The sequence below is a fragment of the Taudactylus pleione genome, unplaced genomic scaffold, assembly GCF_031769625.1.
Source record: "Taudactylus pleione unplaced genomic scaffold, aTauple2 ptg001997l, whole genome shotgun sequence".
Taxonomy (NCBI): Eukaryota; Metazoa; Chordata; class Amphibia; order Anura; family Myobatrachidae; genus Taudactylus; species Taudactylus pleione.
Window position 1 is genome coordinate 194,183 of NW_028286393.1, and position 15,285 is coordinate 209,467.

The window sequence follows — 15,285 nt, forward strand, 5'->3', positions numbered from 1 at the left end:
TTTAGCTGCTTTACGCGGCTAAACCCGACCACTTTGGGCGCGATCAGCACAAAAATCTGGAACAATTGCATAGCGGCCTGCGAACTCCCGTCACTTTAGACGGGAGAAGCGGGCCGCGAAAACAATTGAATTCCGCGAAGTGAGGTCACTAATGAAGGTCTCCCCACCCAATGCATGGCTCAGGAACGCTACTGGCAGTGACAGTCCGGGCCCAGGATGTACGCGCAGCGATACGGGAGACCTGGTATGTATATCCTGTCTATATACTGTCTAACTGCTGTCTTCATTCAGCCAGAACAATATTTCATCCAAATATCCTGGAAGGCTAATTGTCTCCCAAAACAATGAACCCTAGAGTGTGTGTATGTATATGTGTGTGTATATGTGTATATGTGTGGTGTGTGTATGTATATGTGTGTGTATATGTGTGGTGTGTACAGTATATGTGTGGTCTGTGTCTGTATGTATATGTGTGGTGTGTGTACAGTATATGTGTGGTCTGTGTCTGTATGTATATGTGTGTGTGTGTATGTATATGTGTGGTGTGTACAGTATATGTGTGGTGTGTGTCTGTGTATGTATATATATGTGTATATGTGTGGTGTGTGTATATATATGTGTGTGTATATGTGTGGAGTGTGCATGTATATGTGTGTTATATGTGTATATGTGTGTGTATATGTGTGTCGTGTGTATGTATATGTGTATATGTGTGGTGTGTGTACAGTATATGTGTGGTCTGTGTCTGTGTGTGGGGGGTGTGTGTGTAGGTTATAAGGAGGGGGGCAGCTAGATGCACACGTCTGCTATCCCCTACGTACATAAGATTTCTCTAGCGTCACAGTCCAGGCGCCCATGCTGTGTGCCCATAGGGGTTACTCGCATGTTGGGGTAAAGGGATAAAGGCCTCATTCAGAGGCGGTCGCAAGAAGCGAGCGCTCATTCTGAATGAGGGCGGCCACTTGATTTTTTTAAGTGCGGCCTCCTGGTCGCTAGCTAAGCTGTGGGTTACCACCCACAGCTTTAGCGACCGACCAGGTTGATGGTCGCGATGGTCAAGACCATCGCAACCATCGGGGCTTGCGACGAGACCCTAAGGTTGGGTCTCGGCAGCCGCAAGCCCCAGGGAGCTTCCTGCTCTGATCGAGCAATGATGTCAGTGGGGCCGCCCAGAAAACGGCAGGCGTTCCTTAAGGAACGCCTCTGTTTGCGAAACCACCCCCCTGCCCCGACTACAAAAGGGGGCGAGCTGTCGATCAACATCGACAGCAGGCCCTTTTGTAGTGAGCTCCGCAGCGAGAGAATTTCTCTCTCGCTGAGGGACTTGCGCACGCGCAGTGCAGCCGCTGCACATGCGCAGGGCCTAAACATCGACCCGGTTGCGAGCGCTCAGGACCAAAGTGTGATGAGAGCCCCTGTAAGCTGGTTTGCTCGGTTTTGGATAAAGATGAGTTATTGCTGCCAATACAGATATGAATAGTGCACCCTGCAGGTACCTACACAGCACCACGAGGGCAAAACTTTACACACACACAGTCAGTCACACACAGTCAGTCACACACAAACAAACACAGTCACACACACAGTCAGTCACACATAGAGTCACACACACACAAATACACAGTCAATCACAGTCAGTCACACACAGTCACACACACAAATACATAATCAATCACAGTCAGTCTCACACACAGGCAGTCACACACAGTCAGTCACACACAAACAAACACAGTCACAGTCACACACACACAGTCATACACAGTCAGTCACACAGAGTCACACACACACAAATACACAGTCAATCACAGTCAGTCACACAGTGTCACACACACAGAAATGTATAGTCACACACACAAATACATAATCAATCACAGTCAGTCTCACACACAGTCAGTCACACACAGACACTGTCTCACACACACAGTTACACACACACATAGTCACACACAGTCATACACACATATACATAGTCACACACACACATACATAGTCACACACAGTCATACACACATATACATAGTCACACACAGTCATACACACATATACATAGTCACACACAGTCATACACACATATACATAGTCACACACACATAGTCACACACAGTCATACACACATATACATAGTCACACACACACACACATACATAGTCACACACAGTCATACACACATATACATAGTCACACACACATAGTCACACACAGTCATACGCACATATACATAGTCACACACACACACACACACACATACGCACATATACAAAGTCACACACACACACACAGTCATACACACACAGTCAGTCACACACACTTAGATATTGCCAGTGTATAAATACATAACATTCTTGCGTCATCTTATATTATACTGGAATTTATTATACTCGCTTTTCATGGAATATAAAATGAAGCGGTCACAATGCATTAAAGTCACTATAATCACAACGCTCTGTGTAATTGCCGGACACCGGTGTCTTCTATTACTCTTCACGTTAGGCAGAACTGATGTCCATAGCAATTACGGAGCAAACACCTCTCACAATGCAGGAGCACAGCTGCTGAGCGCTGTGGCGCCATAAAATGTCACGGGTGCCACGATTATCAGACAGGGAGGCCACGATAATGAATGACAAGCTCACGCTCATACACGGTCATGGGTTTACGCTCATTTCCAGGTATGACCTCTAGATGGCGCCATTTTAATCCCAGAAACACAACAGCTCAGAGGGAACTGCTCTATGTGTATAAATATATATAAGGTGCATTATAAAGAGAGACATGTATTTATATTAAATATATATATATATATATATATATATATGGTGCATTATAAAGAGACACATGTATTTATATAAGGTGCATTATAAAGAGAGACATGTATTATATATATATATATTTAATATAAATACATGTCTCTTTATAATGCACCTTATATATATATATATATATATATATATATATATATATATATAAGGTGCATTATAAAGAGACATGTATTTATATTAAATATATAGTGCATTATAAAGAGACACATGTATTTATATTAAATATATATAAGGTGCATTATAAAGAGACACATGTATTTATATTAAATATATATAAGGTGCATTATAAAGAGACATGTATTTATATTAAATATATTTAAGGTGCATTATAAAGAGACACGTATTTATATTAAATATATATAAGGTGCATTATAAAGAGACACATGTATTTATATTAAATATATATAAGGTGCATTATAAAGAGACACATGTATTTATATTAAATATATATAAGGTGCATTATAAAGAGACATGTATTTATATTAAACATATATAAGATGCATTATAAAGAGACATGTGTAGTTATGTTACTTATTAAAATAAAAACTAAATTTCATATACAGACATCAACTTACAATCATTTGAAAACAAATATTTATTTTAAAACTAGACAACGTCCTTTAAGAAGAATATGGGACAACTGTTCAGATGCCTCCTGGTGAGAAGAGCGATATACATTAGGCCCTGCTCGCCGCATCTGTGATTACCCAGCAACAGAGACCTCTGCTTACCCGCATGTAGGCGGAGCTAGTCTGGTACAGCGCGGGAACCATTGATTCCAATGTAGAAATGGACCACCAGTATATAGTGGTTTCCGGTCCTATGTACAGCACAGCGTGCACGCCCATTCACCAGTCCTATATACAGCACAGCGTGCACGCCCATTCACCAGTCCTATATACAGCACAGCGTGCACGCCCATTCACCAGTCCTATATACAGCACAGCGTGCACGCCCATTCACCAGTCCTACGTACAGCACAGCGTGCACACCCATTCACCAGTCCTATGTACAGCACAGCTTGCACACCCATTCACCAGTCCTATGTACAGCACAGCTTGCACACCCATTCACCAGTCCTACGTACAGCACAGCGTGCACACCCATTCACCAATCCTATATACAGCACAGCGTGCACGCCTATTCACCAGTCCTATGTACAGCACAGCGTGCACACCCATTCACCAGTCCTGCGTACAGCACAGCGTGCACGCCCATTAACCGGTACTTATCCGGGAAGTGTTTTCTGAATCCCAAGGTATTCTGACCGGACGTTTCTACATAGGGATCTGAGATCCCTATGCTGTGTCGACTTCACAGTGCCTTCACAAATGGGTGACTATTCAGCTTTGTAACGCTGGGAGAGGTTGTGTAAGTAGGGCCTTAGTGTGATTTCTAACAGATCTACTTGTAAGTTGGTGATTTCAGCTAACATGTATCATATCAGAAAAGAGAAGTCGGGGCTCTCATATCCCTATTCCCAATAACAGGACCTGGCCGGCAGTCTCCGCTGTGAGTAACTTTTCATCTCTGCCAGAACGTTCTGCAAATCGCTAACCGTTATCCCTTAATGCTGCCTAAACCGTGATGAGGTTAAAGGCTTGTTCACACCGCTCTTCCACTGGTGAGGTTAAAGGCTCGTTCACACAGATCTGCCGCTGGTGAGGTTAAAGGCTCGTTCACACCGATCTGCCGCTGGCGAGGTTAAAGGCTTGTCCACACGGATCTGCCGCTGGCGAGGTTAAAGGCTCGTTCACACAGATCTGCCGCTGGTGAGGTTAAAGGCTCGTTCACACCGATCTGCCGCTGGTGCGGTTAAAGGCTCGTACACACCGATCTGCCGCTGATGCCAGCAAACCACATTAATGGGATTATCCCCACCACAGGGTTTTATAATATGCCTCCCACTTCCCATGAGAAACTCTACAGCCGGTTTAGGCCGTGGTCCTTCAATTGCTGAGAATTTGTCAGGTCAGGCTGGGACTTGCAGTTCTGCAACAGCCGGGGGATAGGGGTTTGCTGCAAAGGTAAAACAACCAATGACGGAACACGTGACATTAATTGTGGTCTTTAACTTCCTCGTACTGCAATCTGTAACTAAAACAAAAAACTGCTCTGTTTACTGCGTCAGGAGCCACTGGCATAAATCTGTATAATACGGTTTGGGGGGAATAAATCACACAAATGCTGTAATTACGTGAATGTAAACAGGGCGCATATTACAGCCAGCAGAAATGATTCTTCGCAGCACTTAGAAAACAAAACACAGCTCGTGAATCATTTCAGTTTTACCCTCCGGCTGGCAGCGGCCTCCGCCCTGAGAGCCAAAGTCAGCTCGTATTAATGATTTCACATGGCAGAGCTGCCCGCCCGGATAAACAGGAGCCGTACCTCGGGTGTGGCAGAGGTGACGGTCACACTGGCCATAAGGCCATTTCTCTTATACATTCTCCCCACGGGACGCTGGGAGATTAGGTCAGCCTCAGCTGCTGACGGCCTGCGACAATCCAAGCTGACCTGCAGAGAGAAATAAACAGCCGTTATTCACAACGTTTGTGGGCGACTGCCCGGCATCACCGTGTGATTACGTAACATGCGGACCACCGGCGTAGTGACTATCACAGCTGGGATAGGTACCCGTCATCGGTGCACACTACTCCCTGACCATCAGTTAAACCTTATGCAGTGGCCCCAGCGCTCGACTGGGGCCGACACAACGTCAGTGCCAGCTGATTGCGAGGTGAAAGAATACACATGGGTAGTGCTAATTATTGCACAACAAGCATAACTGACATTCTTTGCTTTATCATTTGAGCTTTTTGTCCTGTATATCAGATCCTCTCCCAGTAACCAGCCTGTGTTTACTGAGAGTGGGAAAAGCGGATAATGAGGCAAATATAAAATCGTCAACATTTCGGTATCACGCTACATGATAGAAAGGCAGTATAGATACATAGACACACCACCTATAATAGTGTTCGTTGCCCTGATACTATGGCGATGATAACACAAGCAGCCTGTGTGCATGCAAATCCCAGATGATAAACAATTCTGGCAAATAACTAACAGAATGAATCACTTGCTGGTTAGTCAGCCGCATGTTTGCACGGTCGTCAGTCTGTCAAGATGTCTCTGTCTTGTATCAAAATAAATTCAAGAAAACAATCTTGTGCTACTCTTTACTCCATTCTCCAAGACAAAGTGATAACGAGCTGCACGTGGTGATACCCAGGGAGACCCGAAAACAAGTCAGGTCGTGCCGGAGCCAGATAAACATCGCAACAACACAAGTCCCAATTCCTATTACAGCACTGTGACTGACCACCAGCTGCACAATGGCTAGCATTGCTCAGGTGCCAAATCCACAAAAAGTTTTGGATAAACAAATTATTGGCGCCAGCTTTAAAAGAAAATTATCAAAATGTCAGGAAGACGCCGGTTTGGGGAAGGATTGGTGTGCGCCAGAGAAATGAGAGGATTTTCCTCCCCTGACAGTGCAGGACGTGCAGAATTACGCTCTCGCCTTGCGCTGCGGATAAGAGGCCGCAGTGATGGGATTTCTGCAGTCACAGACAGTGCTGCATATGGTATAAACGCTCAGTAACAAAATCATTATTTCTCTGTGTGTATAAGTCATACGAGTGGGAGCTGCTCCACTGTGCTGCATTACTAGTGTCAGTGGCCACTTACAGTGCATGTTTTCCAGATCTCCTCATAGAACAAGTGGAACAATTAGCACCACCTGTGTCAGTCAGTAAGAGGTATGGAAAACATGTCCTGCTTGCAGGCTCTGTGGACTGGATTTGAGAAAAAATGATGAAATTATGCCCCCAAGTGGCCAAATTATTATGAAAAAAATCCATAATTCTTGTTTGGCATTATCATCAACTAATGAGCTTTATTTATTTATTTTAAATCATCTCTATTACATGTTAGTATCACCCTTTAACCAACAAGAAAAGCCACGAACATCATTCACTGCACCAGGAATAAATTCTTATTATAAAGTACTTTGCATTCTTAGATTGGCAATGGTTCATGTTTTGTGGGGATGAACGAAATCCAGGACTTGGTTGGGGATAAGGGTGAATCCTGAGGATTTGTAACAGTTTTCTGTCCTGGCGGACTCAGCTCAGAGGTTTCCAAACTCGGTCCCCAAGGCACCCTAACAGTCCAGGTTTTATGGATATCTATGGTTGAGCACAGATGGTAAAGTCAAATTGACTTTAGTACTAATTAAGTCAACTGTTCCCAAGCATGGATATCCTTAATGCATGGATTGTTAGGGTGCCTTGAGGACCAAAGTTTGAGAGCTCTGACTCAGGTGAATAAAACCTTCCCCTCCTCATCACCGGCAATGAAGACCTGGCAGGCATACCTGAGAATAAATACCAGAGACCGCAAAAACCCTCCAAAATATGTATATGGACTCCTGGCCACCAGCTATATACCAATGAAATCACTGCAATCTATAGAGCTGGATACAAATCCGATATATACTTACCAGGCTGAGACTAATCCGATATATACTGTATACTTACCAGGCTGAGACTAAACATGAACGTTACGTTTCACAAACCTGCCACCTAGTGTTCAATCATAGAAACGCAGCCAGTCTATTTACTGCAAGGGTCCTCAATAATAAATACAAGGACCGATCACCCCCTGATATAAACCAATATCACCAAATCATTAAGCTTTATTTGACCTACTCCATTCAATGAGGGGTTCTGAAAATTGGCCTAAACACTCATCTTCAATGGAAAAGGCGTCATTAATTCACATATATAAAAGTGATAACTGGATTCTGTAATTTGTCTTCCATCAATTCAACATTCCGTCCATTTTTTTTAAAGAAAGAAATAACTGAAATGGTGAAATAAGATCAGGTCCCATGAATCGTACATCAGTAAAAAGGGTCTGTGAAGTGTGAGGCAGGTTTCTATGAATATGGCAGCGTGTCCTGTGTAACATCTAAACAAAGCTGTTCTGTTATCTTTTAAATGGCCTCGATATTATGTGTTATATTGAGAATGCTGTCAGTGGGCTATTACCATACAGTAATACCTTATGAAGCATGACTGGGAATGAGCAATGACTCGCTAATGGCATCGCAGCTGATACACGGAGCGATCCGTCAGCCCTTACCCATTGCCGCTGCTGCTGCCGTCGTGTTCAATTGCGAATTTGTTGGTTCATGAGATACAAGACATGGAGAATCTGCTGCAGATGTCTCTGGAAGACAGAATAAATATTCACATTACATGTAACTCTCCCCGGGAAACTATAGGATTTATTTCCATGATAGTAACTAAATCTTACAGAAGTGACACAGAGCGCGGTACGATATACTATGAGCCCCAATCACAGATAACACTCTATAACAAAGTCATCTCTAAGTCCGTAATCCGCACGTCCCCAATCCCTCAGCGCATGTAAGAGCGGCAGAACCAACAAGTGGAGACATAAACCTGCTCTTCCTGCGCAGTAAGTGACTGTGGACTTCGCATTGCGTCACACAGACATGACATGAATGGAGCTGCTGATCTGTCCAGTGTTTCGGTTTATCTCCACCACACAGATTATGCTGATCAGTACATGAGTACAGCGGGGGATTTGCAGATAGCAGAAAACCACTGATGGGGACAATGGGAATGAGATGAGTTTGTAGAACGGGTTAGCACCTTCCATCCATCCCCACCCCCACCCCCCATGAATGATTAGAAGTAATCCGCACCCAGACTGGGCATCTGAGCGCTGGGTGAGGTTTAATGGTCACTGAATGCCTGCACCTGGGCAATCAATAACTGATCAATACCCGTCTGAAAGCTCTGAACACTAACAACACAGCAAGTAAGATGGATGGTCTATCCGTCAGTGGTTAAACAGGTTATTACTATATCCCAGCCACCTCGCCACATAAGTCAGTTTGCTAACAATGGGCTTCATTCAGAGCCGCTCGCTATTTGCGGTCGTTCGTTCTAAAACAAGGGGTGGCTATTCAAATGAACCGTTCGCTAATTGCGGTCTGTTCACGCCTCTACGTCTGAACGAGCGAGCAAAACTTGCGGTTGTAATTTTGAAAAATACGCCCCCTTGCCGCTCGCACCATACGTCATGTCCGCTATTTATTAGATTAATCGAGTACATCGAACAGCGTATGAACTGCTCGCTATTCTTGTGGCTGGTTTTTTCAACCGCTATTTTGCGAGCAGTTCTGAGTAAAAAAAAAACAAGTGACGTGGTCAGTGACGCTGCTGCATCTGCGATTGTTCCTACTGCACGTGCATCATGTAGGGGCTGGCGGCAGCTGGACGTCTGCACGTTCGGATATGTGCGCCGTGGGCGTGGACTGAGAGGAGAGTGTAAGCGGAGATCCGGCTGATTTCAGACGGATCTCTTGCACCAAGGATATGGCTGGTGAAAATGTGCACTGATAGCATCACGATGGCGACTTTCATATATGGGGAGTGTGGCCAACTGAGTGCAGGGGGGGAAACTCATATCTATTCTCAGGCAAACGCGGCCAGATGGTGTGTGATGCAGAATCAGCCCCAGTAGCTATACCCATCGCTCTCTTCCCCTATTGCCAATAGTCAAAAATTGTATTAATGTATCCAACATTATTTTTTATAAAAAAATAAAAAAAAATACATCCTTCAACTGTGCCGCACCGTTTACATTGTCCCCGAATAGCTGTATGACAATAGTTTATCATTAGCCAGGACGGCTGGGGGCATACAATGCAGCGAGTGTAGGAAGAACTACAATCTCCAGGACAACACACAAAGGCGTCACCAGAGTCTGAACCGGTCTGTGTGTTGCTAAGAAAACTTCATTCCAGTAAGTGTAACGTCTCCAGCTCAGCTCTGTGCACTGGGCTCTGGGGATTACACACCGAAACCCACGGACAGGGATTATCCTGAAGGTAAGGAGCCCCCCCCCCCCCGCCCCCCACTATACAAAAGGTCGGTTACGGTGATGCCAATATTTACAGGAGACGTGAAGGGAAAAGAAGATGTTTGCAAAACAATTGGAACAAAGTTGCTCTGTAAAAACAAAAGTGTGTTTGTTATGTAACTCCACAGAGTAATGCGACTTAACCCTTCCACTCCTGGAGTTAGGGGGTCTATGTACTGAGCCTTGGAAAAAGATCAAGTGGACAGCGATAAAGTACCAACATATCAGCTCCTGTCACTTTACAGGCACATGACAGGGGGAGCTGATTGGTTGGTACTTTATCTCTCTCCAAGGCTTACTACATAGACACTTGTAGCTGGCCATACAGTGCAAGGTAATTGTGTGAATCAGTGTATGGTACTGAGCGATGATCATGTATTGCGTGGGGCGCTCCAATTATTGGGACGTTCCTCCTGCTCTCTTCCCTGTCAGCTTTATCCTGGGTACACACTAGACGATGTGTGTACCTGGCGACAGCAGATAGGACTGGACGATATAACGCGCGGTCCATACACACTGCACGATCGGGATGTAGTTAAATTGCCGGCGGATGGGATGATGGCCACCAAAATACCGACGCCAGAATCCCACCACCCGGCAAAATGCCGACACCAATATCCCGAAGGAGATCAGGATACCGGCCTCACGAACGCCAAAATCCCGAACGTCTGGACCCCGGTAAGTATTGCACTTTCCCCAGTTTAGGTTCAGGCACCCCCGGGGGGGGGAGAGATTAGGATTAGGCACCCCCCGGGGGGAGAGATTAGGATTAGGCTACGAGAAGGGGGGGTTTGGGTTAGGAACCCCTCCCGGGAGGGTTAGGTTTAGGGTGCAGTAAGGGGGGGTCAGGGACCACCGGGGGTAGGTTAGGGTTAGACACTAGGGGGGGGGGGGGGGGGAGAGGTTAGGGTTAGGCGCCAAAGCGGGACTATAGTATACTCACCACCCCTGACGGGATCTTCAGCGTTCGGGCTTCCGGCATCGGGATTTGATTATTCAGCCGCCGGTATATTATACCCATTCCGCACGATCTGGGTGTACAACCGCTCGATGTGTCGTTCCCCCGCTACAGCCAGAACCATGGTGTCAGCCACCAGATCTTCAGATTGGTCTACACTGCAGGACGATCTGAAGATGCGACGAACGACTCATGAGAGCGAGCAATAGTGCGTACACACTGGACGATTTATTGATCCGAATCGTCCCAAAACAACAAATCATCCGATATATCGTCTAGTGTGTATCCAGCTTAGGGATCAGGATCTGTGGCCATAAACTATTCTGATACATTTATGCTAATATAGTCCCATAATAAAAGAAAAAGACATCCAGAGTCCCAGCAACACAGGGGGCAATCCTGCATCTCAGCAGACCCCAGTGACAGGGGAGGGGGCAATCCTGCATCTCTGCACTCCCCAGTGACAGGGGAGGGGGGCAATCCTGCATCTCTGCACTCCCCAGTGACAGGGGAGGGGGGCAATCCTGCATCTCAGCAGACCCCAGTGACAGGGGAGGGGGGCAATCCTGCATCTCAGCAGACCCCAGTGACAGGGGAGGGGGGGCAATCCTGCATCTCAGCAGACCCCAGTGACAGGGGAGGGGGCAATCCAGCATCTCAGCAGACCCCAGTGACAGGGGAGGGGGGCAATCCTGCATCTCAGCAGACCCCAGTGACAGGGGAGGGGGGCAATCCTGCACCTAACAGACCCCAGTGACAGGGGAGGGGGGCAATCCTGCATCTCAGCAGACCCCAGTGACATGAGAGGGGGGCAATCCTGCATCTCAGCAGACTCCAGTGACAGGGGAGGGGGCAATCCTGCATCTCAGCAGACCCCAGTGACAGGGGAGGGGGGCAATCCTGCATCTCAGCAGACCCCCGTGACAGGGGAGGGGGGCAATCCTGCATCTCAGCAGACCCCAGTGACAGGGGAGGGGGGCAATCCTGCATCTCAGCAGACCCCAGTGACAGGGAAGGGGGCAATCCTGCATCTCAGCAGACCCCAGGGACAGGGGAGGGGTGTAAAAATGGACAGATTTGGTGGTTATTTAACAAGCTCACAGTATTATTATTGGACGCTATTCAAATATATTATATACACACACCTATATATACACATACATATACACATACACACACACCTATATATACACATACACACACCTATATATACACATACATATACACATACACACACACCTATATATACAAAAAAAAAAAATTATATTTACATACATATATGAACCCACAATGACAGTCACTCCTTGCAACCCAGTGAATCTGCGCAGGTGCCCTCCACAACAAATTTACATAAGGACCCACGACTGGCAGCCCTCTTGGAACTTTTCATTAGCAGTGATAGATAGATATGAGATAGATAGATATGAGATAGATATGAGATAGATAGATATGAGATACATATACAGTAGATAGATCGATATATACACAGTATATAGTTATGAGATAGATATGAGATATATAAATAGATATGAGATAGATAGACAGTAGATAGATATATACACAGTATATAGATAGTTATGAGATAGATAGATATTATACTCCTCACCCACAAAGTTTTATAGTGATGAAATTTAGCAGTCACCCTTAGATAGCATTATCCTGTATGAACACCAGATGGCGCTCACAACACTTACTGAAGACACCAGGTGCAGACTATGAACTTCTGTACAGAATAATATTCAGCAGCATAAGCATTTGCAAGTTACACCTATAATAACCACAAGGACTTATAGTCTTTCCTAACCAACGGCGAGCATAATATAACATATGGCACATAACCTAGATTCCCGCAATACCAACATTGTTACAAAAGTGTGTTCGAACAAAAGTTTGCTGCAATAGGACAGGATTTCCCTTCTATTATTCAGCAAAATGTCATTAATTGTGTTTGAGGCCAAAGTGATGAGACTGAGGCCCTCATCAATGACCCGAACAACTGACTAGCGTTGGGGCTCTATATGACCTCACACATTATGGCTCCCAGGGGATTGGAATGATAGGATGTGGATGGCTAAGAGTAACTATGAATATGGAAATCTCCCACGAGAGAAGACGATGATGTAAAATCGACAATCTGCAAATATTTATGGAATATTCAAGTCTAGACTTAAGGTGCACGTACACAGCGCAATTACAGCGCCAAATAATGGGCCAAAAATACCGGGTTTGGTATAAAAGATCGACAATGTCTAGAAAGACACCAAATGGTAGACAGTCAATAGGTCGACATTGAAATGGTCAACCCAAAAATGCTTTACATTTTTTTTTCTAACTCTACCCATAACCGTCCCTCCTAGTGCCTAACCCCAACTCCCCGGTAAGTGCATAACCATAACCATCCCTCCCCTACTAGTGCCTAACCCCAACCCCCCCAGTAAGTGCCTAACCATAACCATCCCTCCTAGTGCCTAACCCCAACCCCCCCCAGTAAGTGCCTAACCATAACCATCCCTCCTAGTGCCTAACCCCAACCCCCCAGTAAGTGCCTAACCATAACCATCCCTCCTAGTGCCTAACCCCAACCCCCCAGTAAGTGCCTAACCATAACATCCCTCCTAGTGCCTAACCCCAACCTCCCCCCCGGTAAGTGCCTAACCATAACCATCCCTCCTAGTGCCTAACCCCAACCCCCCTGGTAAGTGCCTAACCATAACCATCCCTCCTAGTGCCCAACCATAACCATCCCTCCCCTCCTAGTGCCTAACCCCAACCCCCCCAGTAAGTGCCTAACCATAACCATCCCTCCTAGTGCCTAACCCCAACCCCCCCCCCCCCAGTAAGTGCCTAACCATAACCATCCCTCCTAGTGCCTAACCCCAACCGCCCCCCGGTAAGTGCCTAACCATAACCATCCCTCCTAGTGCCTAACCCCAACCCCACCGGTAAGTGCCTAACCATAACCATCCCTCCTAGTACCTAACCCCAAACCCCCCGGTAAGTGCCTAACCATAACATCCCTCCTAGTGCCTAACCCCAACCGCCCCCCGGTAAGTGCCTAACCATAACCATCCCTCCTAGTGCCTAACCCCAACCCCACCGGTAAGTGCCTAACCATAACCATCCCTCCTAGTGCCTAACCCCAACCCCCCCGGTAAGTGCCTAATCATAACCATCCCTCCTAGTGCCTAACCCCAACCGCCCCACCATAACCATCCCTCCTAGTGCCTAACCCCAACCCCCCTGGTAGGGGCCTAACCATAACCATCCCTCCTAGTGCCTAACCCCAACCCCCCCCAGTAAGTGCCTAACCATAACCATCCCTCCCCTCCTAGTGCCTAACCCCAACCCCCCCAGTAAGTGCCTAACCATATCCATCCCTTCTAGTGCCTAACCCCAGTAAGTGCCTAACCATAACCATCCCTCCTAGTGCCTAACCCCAACCCCCCCGGTAAGTGCCTAACCATAACCATCCCTCCTAGTACCTAACCCCAACCCCCCCGGTAAGTGCCTAACCATAACCATCCCTCCTAGTGCCTAACCCCAACCCCCCAGTAAGTGCCTAACCATAACCATCCCTCCTAGTGCCTAACCCCAACCGCCCCCCGGTAAGTGCCTAACCATAACCATCCCTCCTAGTGCCTAACCCCAACCCCCCTGGTAAGTGCCTAACCATAACCATCCCTCCTAGTGCCTAACCATAACCATCCCTCCCCTCCTAGTGCCTAACCCCAACCCCCCCAGTAAGTGCCTAACCATAACCATCCCTCCTAGTGCCTAACCCCAACCCCCCCCCCCAGTAAGTGCCTAACCATAACCATCCCTCCTAGTGCCTAACCCCAACCGCCCCCCGGTAAGTGCCTAACCATAACCATCCCTCCTAGTGCCTAACCCCAACCCCACCGGTAAGTGCCTAACCATAACCATCCCTCCTAGTACCTAACCCCAAACCCCCCGGTAAGTGCCTAACCATAACATCCCTCCTAGTGCCTAACCCCAACTGCCCCCCGGTAAGTGCCTAACCATAACCATCCCTCCTAGTGCCTAACCCCAACCCCACCGGTAAGTGCCTAACCATAACCATCCCTCCTAGTGCCTAACCCCAACCCCCCCGGTAAGTGCCTAATCATAACCATCCCTCCTAGTGCCTAACCCTAACCGCCCCACCATAACCATCCCTCCTAGTGCCTAACCCCAACCCCCCTGGTAGGGGCCTAACCATAACCATCCCTCCTAGTGCCTAACCCCAACCCCCCCCAGTAAGTGCCTAACCATAACCATCCCTCCCCTCCTAGTGCCTAACCCCAACCCCCCCAGTAAGTGCCTAACCATATCCATCCCTTCTAGTGCCTAACCCCAGCCCCCCCCAGTAAGTGCCTAACCATAACCATCCCTCCTAGTGCCTAACCCCAACCCCCCCGGTAAGTGCCTAACCATAACCATCCCTCCTAGTACCTAACCCCAACCCCCCCGGTAAGTGCCTAACCATAACCATCCCTCCCCTCCTAGTGCCTAACCCCAACCCCCCAGTAAGTGCCTAACCATAACCAT

At 46.9% G+C, this 15,285-nt stretch overlaps 1 protein-coding gene across 1 annotated transcript in view; it reads right to left on the bottom strand.

Moving 5' to 3' along the window:
- Nucleotides 1–15,285, bottom strand: part of RALGPS1 (Ral GEF with PH domain and SH3 binding motif 1) — a gene marked incomplete at its 3' end in the record, with an annotated part of 253,237 nt that overhangs the window by 187,120 nt on the left and 50,832 nt on the right. The window contains exons 2-3 of the mRNA XM_088465567.1: nt 7,968–8,054; nt 5,211–5,336 (exon numbers count right to left, since the gene is read on the bottom strand). Of these exons, the coding sequence (XP_088321693.1) occupies nt 5,211–5,267 (57 nt within the window). The remainder of the gene's footprint in view (nt 1–5,210; nt 5,337–7,967; nt 8,055–15,285) is intronic.